The sequence below is a fragment of the Pristiophorus japonicus genome, chromosome 1 (assembly GCF_044704955.1).
Source record: "Pristiophorus japonicus isolate sPriJap1 chromosome 1, sPriJap1.hap1, whole genome shotgun sequence".
NCBI lineage: Eukaryota > Metazoa > Chordata > Chondrichthyes > Pristiophoridae > Pristiophorus > Pristiophorus japonicus.
Genome location: NC_091977.1, coordinates 439,664,078 through 439,676,555, shown reverse-complemented (window position 1 = coordinate 439,676,555; position 12,478 = coordinate 439,664,078). Strand labels below are relative to the sequence as shown.

The following is a 12,478-nucleotide window of genomic DNA, read 5'->3' as shown; positions in this document are numbered from 1 at the left end:
GTCATGTTTGGGTGAGTAATTCATTGTGTCTTGATGACCATTATAAAAGTATATTGCTAGTGCTCAGTTGAAGTTACAGTATCTGTTTCCTGACTTTTGAGACTAAATAGTAGAAAAGTAGGTGTTGCGTTTTTGAAATTTGTTTTAACACTTCCACTATTCATCTGTGTTTGTTTAGAAACTCGTTGTATGAGTCTGAGCGAGGCTCGAACAAAATTTACTGTTTGAAAAGAATAGAGAAGAAATAAGTTGGGTAGTCGTGATTATCTAATGCCAGATTGGGTTTTAAAAGCATATAGAGTGTAAGAGGCTAACAAGACTTTGGAAGGTAAAGAGCTGTTGAGAAAGAATGAGTTAGAAAAAGACTGGGCTATGAGCCTTAATTTCAACATTGTAGGAATACAAGGAGGAGAAAGATTGTACAGGATGCTGTAGCTGGAACTTAGAAGGAACAACGTGGAGATGTTCAGAGAAAGATTGCCAATCAAATATTTTGAGCTCGAAGAGCCTCCCGAGACAAACTTGGCCTTTAGAAATGAGTTGAGGGGAAAATAAATGCTTGGCACGAAAGATCGAAATCAAGCTTTTGGAGTCTGCTTAAGCAATGGATCATGTGGGAGCTTTATTTCAGGTCAGATGACTACTGAGGCCAAGGATAACAATAGGTGGAATACTCGGGTGAGAGCCATCAAAATTAATAGGTGACTTGTTGGTGACATGAAACTGAGTCCATGATGACCTGAAAGAAATTATTACAATTTGCCCATTGAAGTGTATGGAGGAAGTTGAGATGTGGTTCTAGTGGGAGGACTGGAGAATGTGAGCACTGAAGACATTACCCAGAGGAAGTTGATTGATGTGGTGTGAATTCATGAGTGAAAGTGATAATGAGCAGAGGAGGAAAAGAATGAATAAAAGGAGAGTGTATTGGGAAACCCTGAGAGGAAGGGAATAAGATGTCAACTACAACACCGATAGTGTTATTTTGAAAAAAGTAGATTGCTGTCAACATAATTTTGGTGGGAGGCCATGTGATGGTAACTTGTTTAGAAGCACACTTTACATTAATCATTTCCAGATCATGTGAAAGGCTTTGGAGTTGTCCAAAATCATGACTCCTGAATCACCAAAGAATTCTAAAGGTGTGTTATACAGACAAAATCACCAGTCATATGGTAATGGTGAAAACCATACTGTCAACATTGGTGAAGTATGAAGGCTTCCATGCCAGCTAAAATAAGAAGTTTCTGGTGCAGATAGAAGATCCGAAGGATGAAAACTGGGATTGGATCAGGAAAAGGAAGCAAAGAATCTTTGAAGACTAAGTTGCCAGACACAAAGGGAGTCGTTTACAGGCTGTAAGAGAATTTTGCAATTTTAATTGAAAAAGATTCATATTTCATGCTTTTGCATGAAAATAGTGATGCCCAACTCTTGGGGCCAATGGCCCAGAACCAGTGGTCGCTGCTGAAAAGTGGACCATGTATGATCAAATCACATTTGAGTCCGGATGAAACATAATTTTAAACACAGTCCAATGCATTGTCGCCTCCCAGATACATCTGTCTCAAACTTCCTGTTTGAGTTCTTTCAGTTCTACCCTGTCCACAGTACCAGAGCAGTTCTGGCCAAAGTCATAAGCAGCATCTCTGATCGATAAGCTTTTTTGTTCTGCTCTGCTTCTTAGCAATGTTTGATATAGTGGACCGCACCATTAGTCTCCACCACTTCACTTCAGTTGGCTAAGTTCGCGGGATTGCCATCGAGTGGTTCTTTTATTTATCCAAACACAGCCAATGGGTCTCCAGCAATGGTTTCTCTTCCCACTTATACAAAACGATCCAGATTGTGAAAATGTTTTGGGGTGGAAAGATGACAGAGTGGGGAAAAAAACCATAGAAGCAGGTCACAGCCAATTAGTTCAGGGAAAAGGCCACTGAAGTAGCTCCAAAAAATGATAAGAGCAGACAATGAAGTAGCGGATAAAACCCACAACAGCAGCAATGGTAGTGGCAGGATCAAGTGGCGCTAGCAAACTTGCAATTTCTGGATATGCAGATGAATGTTTCCATGTTGCAAAGGAAAATGCTTTAGAAATTGAGCTTTTTATGAACTGGCTTGTGTTGTGGTCCTTACTAATGGGCATTGCTGCCCTGCTTCCCAATGTTATGGAATTGCAACTCTGGCACACAGAAACATAGAAAAGAGGTGCAGGAGTAAGCCATTCGGCCCTTTGAGCCTGCACCGCCATTGAATAAGATCATGGCTGATCATTCCTTCTTTTGACAAGGTCCCACACAGGAGGTTGGTGTGCAAAATCAAAGCACATGGTATTGGGGGTAATGTACTGACGTGGATAGAGAACTGGTTATAAGAACATAAGAATTAGGAACAGGAGTAGGCCATCGAGCCCCTCGAGCCTACTCCGCCACTCAACAAGATCATGGCTGATCTGGCCGTGGACTCGGCTCCACTTACCTGCCCGCTCCCCATAACCCTTAATTCCCTTATTGGTTAAAAATCTATCTATCTGTGATTTGAATACATTCAATGAGCTCGCCTCAACTGCTTCCCTGGGCAGAGAATTCCACAGATTCACAACCCTCTGGGAGAAGAAATTCCTTCTCAAGTTGGTTTTAAATTGGCTCCCCCGTATTTTGAGGCTGTGCCCCCTAGTTCTAGTCTCCCCGACCAGTGGAAACAACCTCTCTGCCTCTATCTTCTTATCAATGTTTGATATAGTGGACCGCACCATTAGTCTCCACCACGTCACTTCAGTTGCCTTGATATGTCAGTCCCGCCATCCCGGGAATCAGTCTGGTGAACCTTCGCTGCAGACAGGGAGCAGAGAGTCGGGATTAACAGAATGGCAGGCAGTGACTAGTGGAGTGCCACAGGGCTCAGTGCTGGGACCCCAGCTCTTTACATAGAAACATAGAAAATAGATACAGGCGTAGGCCATTCGGCCCTTTGAGCCTGCACTGCCATTCAATGAGTTCATGGCTGAACATGCAACTTCAGTACCCCATTCCTGCTTTCTCGCCATACCCCTTGATCTCCCTAGTAGTAAGGACTACATCTAACTCCTTTTTGAATATATTTAGTGAATTGGCCTCAACAACTTTGTGGTAGAGAATTCCACAGGTTCACCACTCTGGGTGAAGAAGTTTTTCCTCATCTTGGTCCTAAATGGCTTACCCCTTATCCTTAGACTGTGACCCCTGGTTCTGGACTTCCCCAACATTGGGAACATTCTTCCTGTACCTAACCTGTCTAAACCCGTCAGAATTTTAAACGTTTCTATGAGATCCCCTCTCATTCTTCTGAACTCCAGTGAATACTAGCCCAGTTGATCTAGTCTTTCTTGATATGTCAGTCCTGCCATCCCGGGAATCAATCTGGTGAACCTTCGCTGCACTCCCTCAATAGCAAGAATGTCCTTCCTCAAGTTAGGAGACAAAAACTGTACACAATACTCCAGGTGTGGCCTCACCAAGGCCCTGTACAACTATAGTAACACCTCCCTGCCCGTGTACTCAAATCCCCTCGCTATGAAGGCCAACATGCCATTTGCTTTCTTAACCGCCTGCTGTACCTGCATGCTAACCTTCAATGACTGATGTACCATGACATCCAGGTTTCGTTGCACCTCCCCTTTTCCTAATCTGTCACCATTCAGATAATAGTCTGTCTCTCTGTTTTTACCACCAAAGTGGATAACCTTACATTTATCCACATTATACTTCATCTGCCATGCATTTGCCCACTCTCCTAACCTATCCAAATCACTCGACAGCCTCATAGCATCCCCCTTGCAGCTCACACTGCCACCCAACTTGGTGTCATCCGCAAATTTGGAGATACTACATTTAATCCACTTGTCTAAATCATTAATGTACAATGTAAACAGCTGGGGCCCCAGCACAGAACCTTGCGCTACCCCACTAGTCACTGCCTGCCATTCTGAAAAGTACCCATTTACTCCTACTCTTTGTTTCCTGTCTGCCAACCAGTTCTCAATCCACGTCAGCACACTACCCCCAATCCCATGTGCTTTAACTTTGCACATTAATCTCTTGTGTGGGACCTTGTCGAAAGCCTTCTAAAAGTCCAAATATACCACATCAACTGGTTCTCCCTTGTCCACTCTACTGGAAGCATTCTCAAAAAATTCCAGAAGATTTGTCAAGCATGATTTCCCTTTCACAAATCCATGCTGACTTGGACCTATCATGTCACCTCTTTCCAAATGCGCTGCTATGACATCCTTAATAATTGATTCCATCACTTTACCCACTACCGATGTCAGGCTGACCAGTCTATAATTCCATGTTTTCTCTCTCCCTTTTTTTTAAAAAGTGGGGTTACATTGGCTACCCTCCACTCCATAGGAACTGATCCAGAGTCTATGGAATGTTTGAAAATGACTGTCAATGCATCTGCTATTTCCAAGGCCACCTCTTTAAGTACTCTGGGATGCAGACCATCAGGCCCTGGGGATTTATCGGCCTTCAATCCCATCAATTTCCCCAACACAATTTCCTGACTAATCAGGATTTCCCTCAGTTCCTCCTCCTTACAAGACCCTCTGACCCCTTTTATATCCGGAAGGTTGTTTGTGTCCTCCTTGGTGAATACCGAACCAAAGTACTTGTTCAATTGGTCTGCCATTTCTTTGTTCCCCGTTATGACTTCCCCTGATTCTGACTGCAGGGGACCTACATTTGTCTTTACTAATCTTTTTATCTTTACATATCTATCGAAGCTTTTGCAGTCCGTATTAATGTTCCCTGCAAGCTTCCTCTCGTACTCTATTTTCCCTGCCCTAATCAAACCCTTTGTCCTCCTCTGCTGAGTTCTAAATTTCTCCCAGTCCCCGGGTTCGCTGCTATTTCTGACCAATTTGTATGCCATTTCCTTGGCTTTAATACTATCCTTGATTTCCCTTGATAGGCACGGTTGAGCCACTTCCCTTTTTTATTTTTACGCCAGACAGGGATGTACAATTGTTGTAGTTCATTCATGCGGTCTCTAAATGTCCGCCATTGCCCATCCACAGTCAACCCCTTAAGTATCATTTGCCAATCTATCCTAGCCAATTCACGCCTCATACCTTCAAAGTTACCCTTCTTTAAGTTCTGGGCCATGATCTCTGAATTAACTGTTTCATTCTCCATCCTGATGTAGAATTCCATCATATTATGGTCACTCTTCTCCAAGGGGCCTCGCACGAGATTGCGAATTAATCCTCTCTCATTACACAACACCCAGTCTAAGATGGCCTCCCCCCTAGTTGGTTCCTTGACATATTGGTCTAGAAAACCATCCTTATGCACTCTACGAAATCCTCCACCGTATTGCTTCCAGTTTGGCTAGTTCAATCTATATGCAAATTAAAGTCACCCATGATAACTGCTGCACCTTTCATTGCATTCCTGTTTGATGCCCTCCCCAACATCACTACTACTGTTTGGAGGTCTGTACACAACTCCCAATAACGTTTTTTGCCCTTTGGTCTTCTGCAGCTCTACCCATGTATATTAATGATTTAGATGATGGAATTGAGTGTAATATCTCCAGGTTTGCAGATGACACGAAACTTGGTGGCGGTGTGAGCTGTGAGGATGACGCTAAGAGGCTGCAGGGTGACTTGGACAGGTTAGGCGAGTGGGCAAATACATGGCAGATGCAGTGTAATGTGGATAAATGTGAGGTTATCTACTTTGGGGGCAAAAACACGAAGGCAGAATAGGAAAAAGGGAGGTGCAGCGAGACCTGGGTGTCATGGTTTATCAGTCACTGAAAGTTAGCATACAGGTACAGCAGGCGGTGAAGAAGGAAAATGGTATGTTGGCCTTCATTGCAAGGGGATTTGAGTATCGGAGCAGGGAGGTCTTGCTGCAGTTGTACAGGGCCTTGGTGAGGCCCCACCTGGAATATTGTGTTCAGTTTTGGTCTCCTAATCTGAGGAAGGATGTTCTTGCTATTGAGGGAGTGCAGCGAAGGGTCACCAGACTGATTCCAGGGATGGCTGGACTGACACATGAGGAGAGACTGGATCAACTGGGCCTTTATACATTGGAGTTTAGAAGAATGAGAGGGGATCTTATGGAAACATATAAGATTCTGACTGGACTGGACAGGCTAGATGCGGGAAGAATGTTCTTGAAGTTGGGGAAGTCCAGAACCAGGGGACACAGTCTTAGGAAAAGGGGCAGGCTGTGTGGGACTGTGATGAGGTGAAACTTCTTCACTCAGAGAGTTGTTAACCTGTGGAATTCCCTGCCGCAGAGAGTTGTTGATGCCAGTTCATTGGATATATTCAAGAGGGAGTTAGATATGGCCCTTACGGCTCAAGGGATCAAGGGGTATGGAGAGAAAGCAGGAAAGGGGTACTGAAGGAATGATCAGCCATGATCTTCTTGAATAGTGGTGCAGGCTCAAAGGGCCGAATGGCCTACTCCTGCACCTATTTTCTATGTTTCTATGTTTCAGTACCTGCAATACTCCCCTCAGCAGGTTGGTGAGTTCACTGGTGTGCTGCATGCTACACAACTTAGCCATCATGAGGGAACAGGATTTTCCACTGGAGGACATTGCAGAACCAGCTCAGGAGAGAGGAGAGGGGGGAGGGGGGAGAGTGTGGAGGGTGAGGGTGTGGGGTTTGGTGTGAGGGGAGGGGAGAGGAGAGGAGAAGGAGGAGGCTGACGACTAGGAACCCATGCTACCACTTCAATCTGCAGGATGACTGGGAGGAGGCCTCGTGGACCTTACGCCATAGCAAAAGCCTTGCGTCAGCAGCTGATATTTCACCGCTTTGCATGAAGGCTGAACGGCACGTTTGATCATTGTATCCCACCATGTTGACTATGTCCACCTGTTATTGTGCGAATGTGACACTACCTAAGTTTGGTTTAGTTGAAAAAAATCATGTAGTAATTTTGGTTTCGTTGAAAAATTAATTTGCAGTTTATTAAACATTTATACACTTGTACTTAACTTTAATAAAACATTTTATATTAAACTTTAAACTTTTAAATTAACATCACTTAAATAACAATATAAGAACAAAAGAAGCAGCAAACACATTTCAGCTGCAGCCATCTCTTTTTCCACCCCCCCACCCTCTTATTAAAACACCGCCGCACCGCTCCCCCTTCTTGCACTTGCTCGTTACCACAGGAATAGCCCTATTCCGATGAGCCCAAGCTTCTTATTAGTGTCTCGGGTTCGGCGCTCCACTTGTTGGGGGACAGACCCAGAAGACTGCAATCCGGAAGACCCGGCTTCGGCCTTTTCGGCCTGTGGATCAACCTGTAGCCTTGGAGTGGAAGTGGCATCACTTGATACCATCAATTGCTGCTGGGCAGTGACAGCCTGGGTGTGTTCCTGCATTGCAGCGACTATCTCCAACATGTCTGCAGATAGTGCTGCTATTCCTCCCAGCATGCCCTCCCCCATAGCAGCAGATAGTGCTGCTATTTCTCCCTTGATCCCACCTATGGCCTTGAGTAGCGATTTTGTAAGCTGAATGCTCCCCCCATTAATTCCCATGAGTTCTACCACCTCCTGTGGAGCCTGCATTTCTGGAGAGCGCTGTTCCGGTCTCCTCCTCCTCCTTCGTACAGACGGGCTTGCTGTTGCCCTGGGTGTGCTTTGCTGCAACCCAATGGGACCCGTGACCTCGTAGGGTGGACGACCCAGAAATGTCCCCTCATCTCATGCGTGGAGCTGTTGATACATCCATGCCTGCACCTCCTCCAATTACAAGACCATCATCCCATCATCTGAACCGCGAAAAATATTGTCTGCCTCTTGCTCCTCCTCATTCTCCTCCTGATCGCCCTGTGGAACTTGTTCAGTCTGGCTGATATGTCTGGTTCATCCACTTCTGCTTCTGGCAAGGTGGCGGGGTCTTCTCCTTCATTATTGGATGTCTGTGAAATATCTGCAAAATATAACACACGAATTGTTATCAGCAGGGGAGGGGGCAGGGTGACATGAGTAGGCTCACAAAGCGCAGTTTCATTTGAAGGACCACGACGAATGATAATACATCGCATAAACTGAAGCGTAGCCGATGGAGAATACATCGCATAAACCGAAGCATAGCTCACATGTGCCAACCCAGACTGGATTTTGCAGGACTTGCATGCTCTCTGCAACCTGGGCTCAGCATCCGCATGGGTGGTTGATCTTCGGGGCCCACCATTAATACCTGCGATTTTACTTTCTAAGGCTGTTAATGGGTGCAGTCTTGGTGGACCTCCACTAGTTTTTGTCCGCTCTCGGTTGTTGTCGGACACCTTCTTCTGCAAAGATGGCGATATAAATTTTTGAGAGGGGCCTTCTACTGTTGTGGCGCACACACCGAGTCACACTTAATTCAAGTAATTATAGTGCATAAATAGAAATATTACTTACTCTTAACTGCTCGGCAAAGATCCTGACACTTACGGCACTGCTGGCCAGTCCTCTTGATGGACCCCACTGAGGAAACCTGTTCAACGCATTTTCAAGCTTGAACTATTGCTGTGCTGGTTTAAGTTTACCAGGACCCTTGCCAATCTGGTGCCATCCTCTCGCAGTGCCTACGAGGTCCTGATTGGCTTCCTGGCCCGATTCCTTTCCGAATCAATGCCATTTTTTGTTTTTCAGCTCCTGTGTGGAAGTACTCGCAAATCTGCTGAAAGTTACAACGGTCTTAAAAAATGGCTGATGCAGACCATGAGGTGTACTAAGCATGTGCAGGCACACCATCACATGAAAAACAGGCGATTTTTTTTTTTCACGTGCAGAATGGGCGTTATTTTTAACGTGAAACAGTTGAGCTCCATCCTTTAAATTTGGCGTTATTTCAGCGTAATTAATTGGCCGTTATTCGCAAATAGCGCCAAAAAACAGTGCTATTCTTAAATGTGGAATTTCTAACCTTTAGTGCTTAAAAATTGGAGTTGTCAGAATATTCAAATTGTGATTGAAGTGAGCGAATAGATGAATCAAAATGACCCAGCATTGCTAACATTATTTGCTGCACAATGCATTATAATAATACTTTTTGTGTTAATAAAATTAAAATGCAACTTTTATACTTGATCACACAATTGCACTGACTGACTGACTTGACTGTGAACAGGCATTTTGAAATGTGCTATTACTTTCAGCTGAAAGATTAATTTTCTCCCCCCACCCTATAAGTCCTTTATGTGCAGCAGTGCAAATATAGAATGAGAAATAATTGCATCCTCAAGGCTATTAACAGTCTCGTGCTCTACAAGGTCAGAGTTAAAAGAATGAAATGGGAATTGTCACTTGATGTATTGAAGCTCCTTTCTGAGACGGGATGCATTGTTGAATTAGTACTTTACATATCTAGCATTTCTTGTAGCTGAATTGTTGCTGATTCAGATGTACTTGGTGATCAGACTTCAAGTGCCCTATTTCATGAACATTACAAAGTTTGTTTATAAATACACAAGAAAATAAGAAATAGGAATATGAGTAGGTCATACGGCCCCTCGAGCCTGCTCCGCCATTCAATAAGATCATGGCTGATCTGATCATGGACTCAGCTCCACATCTCCGCCCACTCCCCATAACCCCTTTTCGTTTAAGAAACTGTCTATCTCTGTCTTAAATTTATTTAATTTCCCAGCTTCCTCATCTCTGTTTTAAATGGGCGGCCCCTTATTCTAAGAGTAGTCTTCCCCCATCAGTGGAAACATCCTCTCTGCATCCACCTTGTCAAGGGCCCCCTCATCATCATATACGTTTCGATAAGATCATCTCGCATTCTTCTTAATTCCAATGAGTAGAGGCCCAACCTACTCAACCTTTCCTAATAAGTCAGCCCCCTCATCCCCAGAATCAACCTAGTGAACCTTCTCTGAACTGCCTCCAAAGCAAGTATATCCTTTCGTAAATATGGAAACTAAAACTGCTGCAGTATTCCAGATGTGGCCTCACCAATACCTTTATATAGCTGCAGCAAGACTTCCCTGCTTTTATACTCCATCCCCTTTGCAATAAAGACCAAGATACCATTGACCACTTGCTGTACCTGCATACTATCCTTTTGCGTTTCATGCACAAGTACCCCCAGGTCCCGCTGCAGTGCAGCAATTTGCAATCTTTTGCCATTTAAATAATAACTTGCTCTTTGAATTTTTCCTGCCAAAGTGTATGACCTCACACTTTCCAACATTATACTCCATCTGCCAAATTTTTGCCCACTCACTTGGCCTGTCGATGTCCTTTTTGCAGATTTTGTGTGTCCTCCTCACACATTGCTTTTCTTCCCATCTTTTTATTGTCAGCAAGCTTGGCTACATTACACTCAGTCCCTTCTTCCAAGTCGTTAATATAGATTGTAAATAGTTGGGGTCCCAGCACTTCACTGGTTGCCAACCAGGGAATGAACCATTTATCCCAATTCTCTGTTCGTTAGCCAATTCTCTATCCATGCTAATATATTACCCCCAACCCCATGAATTTTTATCTTGTACAGTAACCTTTTATGTGACACTTTGTCAAATGCCTTCAGGAAGTTGAAATACACCACATTCACTGGTTCCCCTTGATCCATCCTGTTTGTTACATGCTCACAGAATTCCAACAAATTTGTCAAACATGACTTCCCCTTTACAAGTCCATGCTGACTCTGCCTGACTGAATTTTGCTTTGCCAAATGTCCTGCTACTACTGCTTTAATAATGGGCTCCAACATTTTCCCAACCACAGATGTTAGGCCAAGTGGTCTATAGTTTCCTGCTTTTTGTCTGTCTCCTTTTTTAAATAGGGGCGTTACATTTGCAGTTTCCCAATCTGCTGGGAACTCCCCAGAATCCAGGGAATTTTGGTAAATTACAACCAATGCATCTGTCTTCAAATAATGTAGAAGTCCCAATACAGTGACTTCTTGGGCTGTTGCAAGGTGCTGAGTGAAAGCTAGATATTTCCCTTTGGGAAGGGATGGGGGAAGAAGTTGGAGTTGTTATCTGGAATTATTCTGCATCTCATGATGGACGTTTACAGACTGGTATAGGCATGCAGCAGTCTTCACCATGGAATGGTGTGTGCTGTAATTACATGTACTCACTGTTCAGGAAAGTTATTATTTTTGTTAGAATTCAAGTTAAGGACACAAAATACCGTACAACTGCAAACAATTTTGACACAGGCTACCGGTGAAGTAAAGTATTGTGGCAGAAATTGAGGTGCATTACTTAAGTTTATATTTAATTTTCCACATATTATTTCCCATGGATGCACCCTGACCAAGATTTCATCATTTGGAACTACTGTTCAGTGAAGAGCCAAGTGATGTAATGTTTCTACTTATGATGCTGTTTTGCAGAGAAGAAGGAAGTTTCTCAGAGTTTAGAAAACTACACAGCAAAATGCCCTGGTACTATGGAGATTGTCACACTTCCTGATGGGGTGAAATTGCCTCCAGTCCCTCTTACTAAACTTCCGATAGTCAGGTAAGACTGCTTTTATACTGTCAAGAGAAGCTCACTATATCACATCACTGTTTACTAATGATGTCTGTATGCCATCTTTTACAATGTAAGCATTTTTGTTACTTTTGTTATAAAATTGCTTATCTCTTGCCTTCGTATCTTCTTGTGCCTATACTGATTACCTACAGCTAGGAGGCTGAGAAGCTCTTGCTGCAGACTTGCCCAAACCACCCAAAAGTATATGTGTTGGCTTATTCGAGTGAGCTTGTAGCACAGGATAGGTCTTTCAGCTTGTCAGTTTTTCAAATTTGCTTCTTCCAAAGATGCAGCAGCCTTCAATATCACAAGATCGTTATGAATGAAGACGACCAGTTGCCCTATCTTAAATCATCCCTCCAGAAGTGCCACGTTGCAACATTCACTTGTTACCTAAATTATTCCGGGGTTTTTACCACCATGACTGTACCTAGAAGTCTGTTCCATACATTGATCACTCTGTGAAGAAATATTTCCGAATATCAATCCTAAATTAATGATTACCAGTTTGAACCTCTTTCCCCTTCCTGCCCTCCATGCTAGCTTATCAGGTATTGTCTCTCTCTTGTTTTTCAAAATGATCATCATTACCCACCCCTTTCCCAAAAAATTTACCCTCGACGACTCTGTCCTTGCCAACTGCATCCCTTTCATCTCCAGCCTGCCTTTTATCTCAAGTCCTTGGTCGCATTATCACTTTCCAAATCCGTGTCCATCTTTTCTGTAACTCCATGTTTGAATGTCTCCCATCAGGCTTCCGTCCCTGCCATATCACTGAAATGACCCAAACTGAAATCATAAATGACATTCTCTGTGACTGGTGCATAATCCACCCTCATTCTCCTTGATCCCTCCTCAGCTTTTCACAAGATCAACTGGACCAGTCTCCTCCAACGCCTTACCTCCATGTCCACCTCTGGGATTACCCTCATTTGGTTCCATTCTTAACTTTCTAATCATAACCGGAACATCTCCAGCAA

General features: G+C 43.7%; 1 protein-coding gene across 7 annotated transcripts in view; it reads left to right on the top strand.

Moving 5' to 3' along the window:
* trappc9 (trafficking protein particle complex subunit 9) overlaps positions 1–12,478 on the top strand; it is a 1,402,808-nt gene that overhangs the window by 168,090 nt on the left and 1,222,240 nt on the right. For all 7 annotated transcript variants that reach the window (XR_011595734.1, XM_070892854.1, XM_070892846.1 and 4 more), the window contains one exon: positions 11,357–11,483. Coding sequence is in view for 6 of the 7 variants with exons in the window: in XM_070892854.1 (XP_070748955.1) it covers positions 11,357–11,483 (127 nt within the window). In the remaining variant the exon portion in view is untranslated. The remainder of the gene's footprint in view (positions 1–11,356; positions 11,484–12,478) is intronic.